Source organism: Aotus nancymaae, unplaced genomic scaffold (genome assembly GCF_030222135.1).
Source record: "Aotus nancymaae isolate 86718 unplaced genomic scaffold, 86718_ANA_hifiasm-v0.15.2.pri h1tg000083l, whole genome shotgun sequence".
Classification (NCBI taxonomy): Eukaryota; Metazoa; Chordata; class Mammalia; order Primates; family Aotidae; genus Aotus; species Aotus nancymaae.
In genome coordinates, this window is record NW_026988498.1 from 8,230,705 (window position 1) to 8,245,107 (window position 14,403).

Below are 14,403 nucleotides of genomic sequence, written 5' to 3' on the forward strand. Positions count from 1 at the left end.
TTTCTGCCAACGTGGCAGTTTTGTGTGATTCCTCATTTAGTTATGTGTTTCCTTGGTGTTGATTCTAGTGCACACCACCAACAACTTATGTAAACCAGCAGTTATAAGAAATGAGCTCCATAACTACTATTTCTAGGAACTAAGACGCTAACAGTTTTACAGCACTTGTGAGAAGAGCCCCACCCACCCCCAATTTAAGAGTGTTGTCAATCCGTTTAATGGAGAGGATAATGCCCAACACTTTTGTTTTTTGTTTTTGTTTTTTTTTCAGATGGAGTCTTGCTCTGTTGCCCAGGCTGGAGTGCAGTGGCATGAGCTCAGCTCTCTGCAACCTCCACCTCCCAGGTTTGGGTGATTCTCATGCCTCAGCCTCCCGAGTAGCTGGGACTACAGGTGGGCACTACCATGCCCGGCTAATTTTTTGTTATTAGTAGAGATGGGGATTCACCACATTGGCCAGGATGGTCTCGATCTCTTCACCTCATGATCTGCCTGCCTCGGCCTCCCAAAGTGCTGGGATTACAGGTGTGAGCCACTATGCCTGGCCCCAACTTTTAATAAGGCTGTCTGTGTGTTTCCAAACAATGTTTCCTGTTGAGCTTTAAATAAGTTTTTTATGTGTATCTATATAAGGTCACTTAATAAAATATTTTGATCAATATACTTTTGGGCCAAATAATTCTTAAATTTTCAAAGACAAAGTAATGATATTCCAGATAAGCTTTTTATCATATGAAAATAAATGTTGATTTAGAAGTTCTAAAAGTTATCTAGAGGCCGGGCGCGGTAGCTCACTCCTGCAATCCCAGCACTTTGGGAGGCCGGGGTGGGCGGATCACCTGATGTCAAGAGTTCAAGGTGAGCCTGGCCAACATGGTGAAACCCTGTCTCTAGTAAAAATACAAAAAAATTAGCTGGGCATGGTGGCACATGCCTGTAGTACCAGCTACTCAGGAGGCTGAGGCAGGAGAATTGCTTGAACCTGGGAGGCGGAGGTTGCAGTGAGCCAAGATTGCACCACTGCACTCCAGCCTGGGCAACAAAATGAGACTCCATCTCAAAATAAAAAAAAAGTCATCTAGTTTATGTACCATCCTCCCTCTACAACCTAGGTGAAGTGTCTAACACACACTCAGTCCAGATCTGAGACTTGAGCATCGTTTCTAGACTTCTGGTTCTTTCCACAACTCCAGCTTGTCTTCCTGGTTTATCACTTTACGTTTGAGAGGCTGAACAGAAATACGTCTGAAATTTTCAACCTTAATCTGCGTATTTGCCTTACATAGTATTTATTTCTCCCCAAAACTTGCCCAGGACTGAACCTGGGCCACATTAAGCATGATCTATTGGTAAGAGGGTTGTTTGGAAAACAGTTTGATGGGCATAAAATTAGTAACTCTTTAATGATGGGATACTAAAAGTGTTTCTTCTTTGGGCTCTTTAAACCTAAAATTTTAAGGGCTTTAGGGAAATATAAAGGTGGAGGACCTAAGCTTTAGTAATCCAGACTGTCTGGCAGAGCTTACTGGAGTGGAATTGATGGGGAACAGACAGCTTTTTAAAAAATTACTATTATTTTGAGACAGAGTTTTGCTCTTGTTGCCCAGGCTGAAGTGTAATGGTCCGATCTCAGCTCACTGTAACATCTGCCTTCTGGGTTCAAGCGATTCTCCTGCCTCAGCCTCCCCAGTAGCTGGGATTACAGCATGCGCCACCACACCCAGCTAATTTTGTATTTTTAGTAGAGATGGGGTTTCACCATGTTGGTCAGGCTGGTCTTGAACTCCTGACCTCAGGTGATCCACCTGCCTCGGCCTCCCAAAGTGCTGGGATTACAGTTGTAAGCCACTGTGCCTGACCTAACAGATGGCTTTTGACTGAGAGCTGTTGAATGTTGTCGATCATTTATTGACAACAGAATTAAGGGTGAAATGAGGGAAGAGCCATGATCTGTGTTCCTCCAGAAAAAAATGGCAAACTGGAGGAGATGGCCAGTTATTCTGAAGAATATCAAAGTTAGGGCCCTCCAGTGAACGGAATTAGGTCGTTTACAGGGCTAAGGCATTTTTTTCTTTTTTTTCTTTTTTTTTTTTTGAAACAGGGTCTCACCCTGTCACCCTGGCTGAAGCACAGATCATGGCTCACTGCAGCCTCCGCTTCCTGGGCTCAGGTGATTCTCTCACCTTAGCCTCCCGAGTACCTGGGACTACAAGCATGTGCCACCACACCTGGCTAATTTTTTTGTAGTTTTATTACAGATGGATTTTGCCATGTGCCCAGGCTGGTCTTGAACCCCTGGGCTCAAGCAATACGCCCATTTTGGCCTCCCAAGGTGCTGGGATTACAGGAATGAGCCACAGTGAAGGGCTAAGGTCTAACCATTCTTAGGGAATGGAGACTATTGTTTTTATTGCAATTTCTAGCATCAAGAGCTTTCATTTTACGTAGTATTCAGTAAGGGAGAAAGGACCATCATAAAGGCAGACCGAATCTGTCTTTGGCATTTCCATTTCCTTCTTTGGGTCATGGGAGCCATTCTTCTGGCCTTGGCCCATCCAATTCCTTATTAAAAGTTTGTGTCTTGGCCAGGTATGGTGGCTCACGCCTGTGATCTCAGCACTTTGGAAAGTCGAGGTGGGCGGATCACTTGAGGTCAGGAGTTTGAGACCAGCTTGGCCAACATGGAGAAACCTCTTCTCTACTAAAAATAGAAAAATTAGCTAGGTGTGGTGGCATGTGCCTGTAGTCCCAGCTACTCGGGAGGTTGAGGCAAGAGAATTGCTTGAACCCAGGAGGTGGAGGTTGCAGTGAACTGAGATTGCACCACTGCACTCCACCCTGGTGACAGAGCAAGACTCTGTCTCAAAAAAAAAAAAAAAAAGAAAGAAAAGAAAGAAAAGTGTGTTTTTTCTTGAGGACCTAATCCAGCTGAGAATAGCTTGACAATGTCAAATGAACATCATTACAGAAAGTTTGGAAGAGAAATAAAGCTCCCTATAGCAGTTCTACCAGTACAACAAATACCAAACAGCAGTCTTAACTCGATTGCATTCCTTTCTTTTTTTTGAGACACAGTCTCACTCTGTTGCCCAGGCTAGAGTGCAGTGGCACGATCTTGGCTCACTGCAACCTCCGGTTCAAGTGATTCTCCTGCCTCAGCCTCCTGAATGGCTGGGATTACAGGCGTGTGCCACCACTCCCAGCCAACTTTTGTAGTTTTAGTAGAGACAGGGTTTCACCATATTGGCTGGGCTGGTCTCTAACTCCTGACCTCAGGTGATCTGCCTGCCTTGGCCTCCTAAAGTGTTGCGATTACAGGCGTGAGCCACCGCGCCTGATCCTAATTTTATTTCTTTATCCATTTGACACACATTTGTGAATCAGTCAGTATGGGTAGGTTACCATGTCACGTGCTGGGAAACAGTGGTGAGAAAGTTAATAGGAGCTTATAGCCTGATCTCAAAGAGCTTACAGCCTGGTAGGAAAAGTCATGGCCACAGAGCCATGTGGAACTTCTCCCTTGCTTTCCCTTCATCTTTATTGTTACTGTAAAATTGCCTTCTTTTTTTAATGATTTTTTTTTGTATAGATTTAGGGGTACAAGTGCAGTTTTGTTACATGGATATATTGTGTAGTGGTGAGGTCTGGGCTTTTAGCTTAACCATCACCAGAATAGGGTACATTGTGCCCATTAGTTAATTTCTCATCAGTTCCCCGTCCTCACTCTTACCCGTCCTAGTCTCCAACGTCTATTATTCCACACTGTGTCCACAAGTACACATTATTTAGCTCCCATTTTTTTTTTGTTTTGAGATGGAGTCTTGCTCTGTTGCCCAGGCTGGAGTGTAATGGTGCAATCTTGGCTCACTGCAACTTCTGCTTCTTGGGTTTCAGCAATTCTCCTGCCTCAGCCTCCTTAGTAGCTGGGATTACAGGCATGCAGCACCATGCCTGGCTAATTTTTGTATTTTTAGTCATGACAGAGTTTCACGTTGGCCAGGCTGGTCTTGAACTCCTGACCGCAGGTGATCTACCCGCCTAGGCCTCCCAAAGTGCTGGGATTACAGGCGTGAGCCACCACACCTGGCCTTAGCGCTTCACTTCCAAGTGAGAACATGTGGTATTTGACTTTCTCTTTCTGAGTTATTTCACCTAAGATAATGGCCTTCAGTTCCAAACATATTGCTGCAAAAGACATGATTTCATTCTTTTTTATGGCTGAGTAGTAGAGAATCAGCCCTTCTTTAGCTGTGGAGATAAAAGCTGAGAATGAGAATTGTTTTCATGAGTTCTGGCCGCTCGCTGTTCCTGAGGTCAGGGAGCAAGGGCAACATAGGAGAGAACCAGGCAAGAAAGGAGAAGGAAACAGAGTGGGAGGAAGGAAAGGAGAAAGGAAGGACGAGAAGATGTTGATTATGGGGCATGGGAGGGCATCAGTTGGGATCTTAGTTGACTTATGCTCTGGTTCCCATTGTTCGTATTATCTAACCTTTGGCACAAGTTAAATACATGACAGTTTTCCAAATGTATTTCTTATTGAAGGGGATGCTGTTTGCCTTGGACTTTGGCAATGTACCCCAACTACAAGAGAGGTTCCTTAGTAATTCTTCTCACCTTTCCCTCTTGGAAATAGGGTTGTGGATTTATTCTATATCTAACTGGCAAGTAAATTCTCTATTTGCTCTTCTCAGTTTGGAGAACCTTAAGCTCCATCTTTGAAAGATGGAAACTAGCGTGGAGGTCCTATGAATGGGGATGCCAGGGTGTCGTCTGACTTCTTCTTCTTCTTCTTTTTTTTTTTTTTTGAGACGGAGTTTCGCTCTTGTTACCCAGACTGGAGTGCAATGGCGCGATCTCGGCTCACCGCAACCTCCGCCTCCTGGGTTCAAGCAATTCTCCTGCCTCAGCCTCCTGAGTAGCTGGGACTACAGGCACGCGCCACCACACCTGTCTAATTTTTGTATTTTTAGTAGAGACGGGGTTTCACCATGTTGACCAGGATAGTCTTGATCTCTTGACCTCGTGATCCACCCGCCTCAGCCTCCCAAAGTGCTGGGATTATAGGCGTGAGCCACCGCGCCCGGCATTCTTTTTTTTTTTTTTGAGACAGTCTTGCTCTGTTGCCAGGCTGGAGTGCAGTGGCGTGACCTCGGCTCACTGCAACCTCTGCCTCCTGGGTTCAAGTGATTCTCGTGCCTCAGCTTCCCAAGTAGCTGGGATTACAGACATGCACCACCACACCCAGCTAATTTTTGTAGTTTTAGTAGATACAAAGTTTCACCATGTTGGCCAGGATGGGCTCGATCTCCTGACCTCGTGATCCGCCCGCCTCGGCCTTTCTAAGTACTGGGATTACAGGCGTGAGCCACCGCACTGGTGGATGTCCTCTGACTTCTTTGGGGTCAGGGAAGAAGCTGAGGGAGAGCATCCGGCCTGCCTCCACTCCAGCCAGAGTCAGAACTAGGTAGAAGGTGCTGGATGAAATTTCCTTTACAGGGAGCAGGCTTCTTTTTTTTTTTTTTTTTTCATTTTACAGTGAAATTGGAACAGTCCTGGGAAAATGGGACAGGTGTCCCCAGTCAAGAGACAGGGCTGTTTATCCAACTCCAAGGAGGGGCCCCGGGGAGAGGAAGTATTGATACCAAGAAAACTAAAATTTTCCGATCAAGAGGCCGCCCCTGCAGGTTAGGGACCAGGGAACTGGAGCACGTGGGCCGCCCTCTGACAGGTGGACACCAGGAGTGCGGCGGGCAGGCCAACGTACAGCTGGGAGATGGGAGTCGGGAGGGAATTCTCTGGGTTAGTTTTGGCAGCCCTTAGGAAAGCGGGTGCCTGCCCCTAGGAAAGCAGGTGAGCCCCTCCTTCGAGGGGACTGCGGGGCAGACGATCACTTTCCACTAAGTCTCTAGGAGGAGAGAGGGAGATGCGAGAAGGGGCCAAGCGTGAGCCAGGGTAGCCAGGCCGGCCAGCTCCACCGGCTCCTCCAGCCCAGCGCCGGGGCCCCCACAGGGCCTCCAAACACCCCTGGGAGTTTTGCTCGCAAAGGGACCACGAGGCAGCTGCTGGTGCGTCCGGCGCGTGCCCGCCCGGAGGCTCCCCGGCTTGCTCCTCCTGGGTCCGTCCCGAAACTGACGTGAAACCGATTTGGTGCAATGCGAACGAGCTCCCGCCCGCCGCGCGGGCCCGGGGAGCTCCCGCCGCCGCCTGCATCCCAGCCGCCGCCGCCCGTAGCCATAACAACCGGCCCCCGCCCGCCCCGCGCCGCGCCGCGCCGCGCCCCTCGGGTCCCCCGTGCTACCCGCCCCAGCGCGGGAAGGCGCCCCGCCCTCGGCGCCCCGCATCCGGCCGCCGCGCACTCCCGCCCGCTCAGCGCTTCCGAGCCGCGCAGAGGCGCCCCCTCCCGCCAGAGACGGGAAAGCCCCGGCGCCCCCAGACTTGGCTCCGCGTCCAGCTCCCCGAGGGGCTGGGGCTCTCCCGCGCGCGCCCCGCACCTGCCGGGGGCCCGCACCCGCCCTCGCCGGGGCTCCAGGGGGCGCTACGGCCGCGGCCCGGCGCTCCCGGGAGGGGAGCGGGACATCCCCGAAGGCGGCGCGCGGGAGGCGGGGAGCGGCTGGGGCTCACTGGGAGGGCGGAGAGCCCGCGGGAGGGGGAGGAGGGGGAGGAGGGGGAGGAGGCGCGAGAGTGGGGAGCGCGGCAGGCGGCGGGGAGGGAGCGGGAGGGAGGCAAGAAAGTAGCAGAAAGTGAGGCTGGCAGGCGGCAGCAAAGGAGCCGGCGCGCGGCGGCGGCAGGAAGTCTGTGCCCGAGAGCAGCAGAAATAAGAGCCAGGGAGGAACCGCGGCGGCGGCGGCGGCGAGAGCGAAAGAGGAAACTGCAGAGGAGGAAGCCGCGCCGCAGCCGAAGCTGCCCGGCTCGGCGCCCGGCATCCCCGCCGCCCCTGCGCCCGCGCCGCGCCCCCGGCGCCCCCTCCCCAGCGCGCCCGCAGCCGCCCCTCCGCGCCGCGCTTGTCGGCCATGGCCCGGGAGAACGGCGAGAGCAGCTCCTCCTGGAAAAAGCAGGCTGAAGACATCAAGAAGATCTTCGAGTTCAAGGAGACCCTCGGAACGTAAGTGGGGCCGGGGAGGTGAGGGCGGAGGTGGCCGCGGCGGGGGCTGCACGGGCGGCTCCGGCTGCCACCGCCGCCGCCACCACCGCGGCAGGAACCCGGCCCGTCGCTGCGTCTTCATTGTCCCGTTCTCGGCGCTGCAGAGCCCCCCGAGCGCGCGCGACGCGTGGGCCTGCGACCCCAGGGTGGGCTCCGTTCCCGGGAGGGGGAGGGGCAGCGCCGAGCTGTCAGGGAGCAGCCCACGCGGGCGGGCGACTTCCCACTTCCCCTGCCACCGCCGCCCTCTCCGTTGCCTTCTCCCCACGCGTGACTGTGGGCTGAGCATGGTGGGGATGGCTGTTTACCGGCTGTGTGCGTTTACTCGCCGTGTGCATGGGCGCACCGCGTTGGCGAGACGTGGTCACGAGAAGATCAGCCTCCAGTCATTCCCATTTGTCTTTACATCATGTATTCCTATGGAATTGACATCTGCACGTACGAGGTGTAGGCAAGACTTTGGGTGGCCACACGAGGATGGAAGGGAAGGGCTTCGCAGGGCTCATGGTCACACGTGGGCAGAGCCTCCCGGGAGGGTCTGTGCATTTCTCGTGGGCTCGGCCGCACGCGCCGGGGAGCGCATCTCCAAGGGAGGGGTCTGTGCGCGTCGCTGCGCGGGCGGTGCTCTCCGGGCTGCGTTGAGTCCCATGCTGATGGCTGCGTCTCAAGGAACCAGAAATAATCCGAAGTCAATGGCAGGAACGCTCGAAGCATGTGCTGCTCAGCTCGGCTGCCGTTCCCTTTCTGCCCAGGAGTTGGGTCTTGTTCGTTTTGTTTTGGAGCAGCTCAGCATAGGTGGGGAGGCTGATAGTGAAAGAGAATCAGGACCTGCCGAATGAGTCTGAAGTTCAAGTTATTTTCTTCCCTCATACGATCAGTGTTTGTTGTGGATCATTATCTGTCAGTGTATGTGTATTCACGCACGGATGTGCAGTCTGAAGTGTACATTTTGCAGGGGTTCATGAAGGTGTTGGTTAGGCTGGGAAGAAAAGGAGGAGATATTTCATGGGATAGATCAATGTGTTGTTGGGTGCTCTTTTTTTCCTTCCTTTTTTTCAGAGTGCTTGTTTTTGTGCTTGGTCTGTTTTTCCAGCACCACATTACCCAGATTGTCGTCGCCTCCAGGCTCAGGGTTTGCTGCTCTTCAGTTATTTTCCCTTACCCCCCACGCAGATCTGCAGGGGGGGGTCCCCCGGAGGGTTGTGAAGGCGGCGTTCCCAGCTCTGCTTCTGATTCCCGAGAAAGGTGTAGCTGAGGACTGGAGTGGGGTCTCCCTGCTGTGGTTGCTGCCTTTCAGGAAGGGCACCTCTTTGCTAGCTTTGTTGAAATGAAAACAAAAAAGACGTACCTTTTTAATAAAGAAGGATTTGGGGTGTCCTCTCAGTGCAGCCAGGTAAGGGGTTAGTTTGGGTCAAAACTTTTGAAGATTGCCACTGAGGTTTATTCGGTTTTGGGGTTGTGATTCTGAGATGCTCAAGTTACTGAGTACCAAGAAAGCTTGGCCTTTTCTTGTCATCCAGGACCCGAGCTGTGGCGGCCGATGAGGATGAGAGGGTGTGAGAGCGTGGGGACCCACCGTGTGTGAGTGCCTTCCTGTGCGTGCCTTGTTCCCAACTGAGCCCCCCACACTGGCCTCCAGCCTCTGGGTGACTGATGCACTGTCCCCTAACTGACTCCTGCAGCTGCACCTCTGCAGTGGCGGGCTGCTGAGCCTCGGCCAGCCTGTTTGGAGATGATTGCGGGTGGTTTTCACCTTGGGGAAAAATGGGAATTTGCCTTCTGGTGCCAGAGTACAGCTCTGGAAGAACAGCCTCTTGGACTCCAGCCTTGTTCCCTGTGAGCTTTGGGAATGGGTCTCTCTTAGGGTCCCAAAGCATTGCCTTCTGCCTGGGATGCAATTCTTGGCAAAGGAACTTCCCACTGTAGTGCCGGCAGGGGACCTAGAAGAGGGAAAGAGAAACAGTGTGATGATCAAGATGTTTTTACTCCACATAATAATCATGGTAATCATAGGTGATATTCTGAAATCTATACCTAGGACCAGGTATTATTCTACATGCCTTGTGGGTATTAACTCATTTAAATCTCAGAGTAACCTATGAGGCAGGTATTTACTATTATACCCAATTTGCAAATGAGAAAAGTAAGGCGGCAGAGATATTATGTGAGCTGTCAAACCTTAGCTAGCTATTACGTGGCGGAGCCGGTATTCACAGATAGGCAGAGTCACTTTTGATTATCCATACAGGGTTGACACACTTTGTAGATTTTGTAATGGCAAATGCTTAGTAGATAATTTGACTTAACTTTAGTATTTGGAAATTGAACTTTAATATTAAAGTAAAGAAAACATAATGGGTGGGGCATGGGGGGCTCACACCTGTAATCCCAGCGCACTTTGGGAGGCCGAGGCAGGCAGATCACTTGAAGTCAGGAGTTGGAGACCAGCTTGGCCACCATGGTGAAACCCCGTCACTACTAACAATACAAAAATTAGCCGGGTGTGGTGGTTATAATTCCAGCTACTAGGGAGGCTGAGGCAGGAGAATCGCTTGAACCTGGGAGGCGGAGGTTTCCGTGAGCTGAGATCGCGCCACTGCTCTCCAGCCTGGGCAACAGAGTGAGACTCAGTCCCAAAAAACTAAAATGAAATAAATAAATAAGAAAGCATAATGATGGCAATCGTGATAGCATAATATTATCTAAACTCGGAAGCATTTCAGAGCTTTTGGATTGTCATTATTTTGCCTTGGTGGACTTTCTGGAAGTGGTCCCCAGTTCAAGATGCTTGCTCCACCCTGGGCCACGACCAGTGACCCTGGCCTGAGTCTTAATGTGGAGGTGACTTCTGGTCCCTACAGTGTGGATTTTGAGTCTGGGCCCTTCTCTTGTTTTGAATGAAATCTATCACAAATGAAAGGCACCAGAGATTAACCACCAGCGTTTGTTTCCAAAATATGCATCAGTTCCAGTCACTTCTGCCCCGCTGTCACCATACGTCTTTAAGATAGGAAGCCAGGAAAGCCCTGTAAGAAGCTTGGCTGTCAGCTAGCTCCCAGTGTTCACGTGCGTTTAAAATAAAGCATCTTACGAGGCTGCAGGCGCACTCACTTTGCCAGACTTTGTAATCTGATATCTGCTGCCTTATCTACGTATCTTGCCTCACAGAGCAGAGCATTTACTGTTGGAAGCTAAGGGGTCAAGGCGTTTGGTCTGTGTGGTTAGAGTGGGGGCTAAACGGGAGTGAAGGTTGGCCCCGGGGGGTGGAAATGAGATTGAGGAAGCAAAGAGCAACACGGAGAAAGGACTGGGCTTTGTGGTTTCGTCTGGGTTGTCTGACGCACCTCTGAGTCAGGTCTCAGGGAGAAACCTTTCAACCTGTACGCTTCAGTTCAGCCTCCTATAAAAGGGAGTCCCAGAACATACCCATATCTCTGAATAAGATGGTGAGACTGAATTATTGTTTGTTAGTCAGCATGTTTTCAGACCCTCGGCGCACTATGAGAGCAAGTAAATATTATGTAATGGCAAATTATGAGGGGTACACATTTCTGTTGGTGGATTTGTTCAGGCCATCTCTATTGTAGCTATCTTTCATTGATTTCTGAAGCAAAAAATAAAAAAATAAAAATTAAAAAAAAACCCTAAAATACTACTTGGAGAAGTACATGGATGGGAAGAAAGCTTCGGTGTGGTGTCCAGGAAGTACCCCAGACTCATCCAAGTCACTTCTTCAATTTCCAGGCTGTGAAATGCCTGTGAATGGAGAGGCCTGGGTACTTGGCACATTACAGAATGAGTCTCCCAACAAACCTCATTTCCCCTGGAGTACAGAACATGACATGCCCTAGAAAATGTATCTTCATCTCCGCGGGGTAGGAATACATGTTTTTCATATAGACTGCACATTTGAAGTTGAAGTCATTCCTGTCTGTAGATGGCTGGACAAGGGATGGTGGAGGATTTGAGACTGGGTTCCAGGTCTGGCTCAGCCATGAGGCGTTTTGTGGCCTGTGGGCTGCTTGGACATTGACCTACATTGCCTTCGCCCTGTCTCAGTTTCTTCATCTATAAAATCAAGGCAGGCTGGGGGGAGGGGAACAGGGAAGATGAAATAATTTTCTTTTTCTTTTTTTTTTTGAGATGGAGTCTCACTGTGTCACCCAGGCTGGAGTGCAGTGGTGTGATCTTGGCTCACTATAACCTTCACCTCCCAGGCTCAAGCGATTCTCCTGCCTCAGCCTCCTGAGTAGCTGGCTAATTTTTTTTTTTTTTTTGAGACAGAGTCTCACTCTGTAGCCCAGGCTGGAGTGCAATGGCGTGATCTTGGCTCACTCTCACATCTGCCTCCTGGGTTCAAGTGATTCTTGTGCCTCAGCCTCCCAAGTAGCTGGGATTACAGGCATGTGCCACCCGGCTAATTTTGTATTTTTAGTAGAGACGGGGTTTCACCATGTTGGCTAGGCTGGTCTCGAACTTCTGACCTTGTGATCTGCCCAGCTTGGCCTCCCAAAGTACTGGGATTACAAGCATGAGCCACTGCACCTGGCTTAATTTTTGTATTTTTAGTAGAGACCGGATTTCACCATGTTGGCCAGGCTGGTTTTGAACTCCTGACCTCAGGTTATCCACCTGCCTTGGCCTCCCAAAGTGCTGGGATTACAGGCGTGGGCCACTGTGCCTGGCACAATTTTCAATTGGCAACCCTAAGATTCTGTGGCTCCCTGTATAAGGAGGGCATTTGCTTTTGTTCCCTAGGGGCGCTCTTTGTGTGGCTAGATGTAGCTCAATTCTGTTTGGAGGAAATTTTTTTTTTTTTTTTTTGGTACAGAGCCTTGCTCTGTCACCTAGGCTGGAGTGCAGTAGTGCAATCATAGCTCACTGCAGCCCCAAACTCCTGGGCTCAAGTGATTCTCCTGCCTGAACCTCCCAAGTAGCTGGGACTACAGGTGTGCACCATCATGCCTGGCTAATTCTTTTATTTTCTGTAGAGACAGGGTCCTGCTGTATTGCCCAGGCTGGTCTCAAACTCGGGGCCTCAAGTAATCCTCCCACTTTAGCCTTCCAAAGTGCTGGGATTGCAGGTACGGGCCATTGCGCTTGGCCCTGGAGGGACATTTTTGTGACCGTACTAGTAGCAAAATGAGAGCTCGGGACCAGCACGCTGATTCCACTTCATGTCGATAGCTGTGTGTCTCCTTTTCCATTAAATGAGTGCCTGCTGCACGCTGCTTTAGGAAGAGTATAAATAGAAGCTTCTGTGGGTCAAGCACCGTCTTTCCTCCCTCATCTCAAACTCCGCTTCTTAGCCTGAAGTTGCCCATTAATACACCTATTATGGACACAGATGATTGATTTGTCTGAAAGTCCAGATGGAAAACAGACTCAACTTTTCTTTTTGGGGTGTGTGTGTGTGTGTGTGTGTGGTGTGTGTAGTGTGTGTGTGTGTGCGTGCGTGTGTACGTGCGTGTGTATGTGTGTGCGCACGTGTGTGTGCGTGTGGTGTGGGGTGTGTGCGCGTGTGCGTGTGCGTGTGTATATGTGTGTGCGCGTGTGTGTGTGCGCGCATGTGTGTGTGTGGTGGGGTAGAGAACGCACAGACACTTGCGGCGGTTCGTATACTTGGCTCATGGATTTCACTGCCGTTTTTCTGGGGTTACTCAGAATTTGAGAGTTCATGAGAAGCATTTGGAAGAACGTTACCGAGAAAAAAGGAGGGACGGGAAGGCCCTAGACTTCTCCTCGAGGTTATCCCCGCTGCAGTCTTCCTTAGACGTTTGGATTTCCCAGTCCTCTTGTTTTGAGGCGTGGTGTAAATTCAGCCTCTCATACATTTAAAAATATCAGTTGAACACCTGCTATATTCTAGGCCCCGAGGAGAAGATAGTGAACAGACGAGAATGCCTGCTCTTCCAGAGCCACAGAAATCACAAGGGGCAAGGAAGGTAAAGGAACAGCACATTAGAAGCTGCAGGTTGGGCAGGAACCGAGAGCCAAAGGGGATGTGTGGGGTGGGGCGATGGCAGCTTGAGGTGACGCTGGAATGCAGATCTGGAAGGGCTGTCTGAACCTAAACTCTTCTAGTCAAAGGCGGCAGCAAGGGCAAGTGCCTGATGCGGGAGCCTGCCTGGAATTTTTTTTTTTTTTTTTGAGGCAGGGTCTCCATCTGTCATTGGGCCAGAGTGCGGTGGCACGATCTTAGCTCACTGCAGCCTTGACTTCCTGGGTTACAGCAATCCTCCCGCCTCAGCCTCCTGAGTAGCTGGTATTGCAGGCGTTCATCGCCACACCTGGCTGATACTTTTTCTTTTTGTAGAGATGGGATCTTGCTTTGTTGCCCAGGCTGGTCTCGAACTCCTGATCTCAAGCAATCCTTCCACCTTAGCCTCCCAAAATGCTGGAATTATAGGAGTGAGCCACCATGCCTGGCCATGCCTGGCATTTTTGAGGTCCAGTGGCTTCCAGGAGGCCATGCGGTCAAGGGAGAGGATAAGGGGAGCTAAGGTGAGAGACAGATGCGGGGAGGGTGAAGGCAAGTGTGGGGAGGGCAGGTTGACAAGGGCTTCTTAGGCTGCAGTGAAGACTCTGCCTTTCGCTGTGAGTGAAATGGGGAACCTTGGGGAGTTTTGAGCACAGAAGTAACTTGATCTGACTTGTGCTTTTCATGATCCTGGGGTGGCTGTGCTGGCAGCAGAAGGTTGGGGTTCAGGGGCAGAAGTGGGGAGATCAGTTCGTCTCCTGCAGTGACCCAGCTGAGGGGTAATGGTGTTTAGAATTGGGAAGCAGCCATGGAGGTGATGAGAAGTGGTTGGATTCTGGATGTGTGTTTTTTTTGTTTTGTTTTTGAGATGGAGTCTCGCTCTGTCACCCAGGCTGGAGTTCAGTGGCATGATCTTGGTTCACTGCAGTCTCCGCCTCCCGGATTCAAGTGATTCTCCTGCCTCAGCCTCCTGAGTAGCTGGAATTACAGGTGCGCCCCACCACGCCCAGCTAATTTTTGTATTTTTAGTAGAGACGAGATTTCACCATGTTGACCAGGATGGTCTTGATCTCCTGACCTCGTGATCTGCCTGCCTCGGCCTCCCAAAGTGCTGGGATTACAGGTGTGAGACCGTGCCCAGCCAGATTCTGGATGTGTTTTAAAGGTGGAGCTGGTAGGAACTGTTGGTGGACTGGATGTGGGGTGTGAGATTCTCCAAGGACCTGGGGTTGGAAGAAGGGTTCGTTTGCAGGTTTTGTTCAGTTTCCTCAAGAGTTTTCAGAGC

The 14,403-nt window shown here is 50.9% G+C and overlaps 1 protein-coding gene across 1 annotated transcript in view; it reads left to right on the forward strand.

Annotated features, from left to right (window-relative positions):
- The first annotated feature begins 6,665 nt into the window (after positions 1 to 6,665).
- Positions 6,666 to 14,403, forward strand: part of CAMK1D (calcium/calmodulin dependent protein kinase ID) — a 446,292-nt gene continuing 438,554 nt past the window's right edge. Inside the window, exon 1 of the mRNA XM_012443436.3 lies at positions 6,666 to 7,102. Within this exon, the coding sequence (XP_012298859.1) occupies positions 7,011 to 7,102 (92 nt within the window). The 5' untranslated portion in view covers positions 6,666 to 7,010. The remainder of the gene's footprint in view (positions 7,103 to 14,403) is intronic.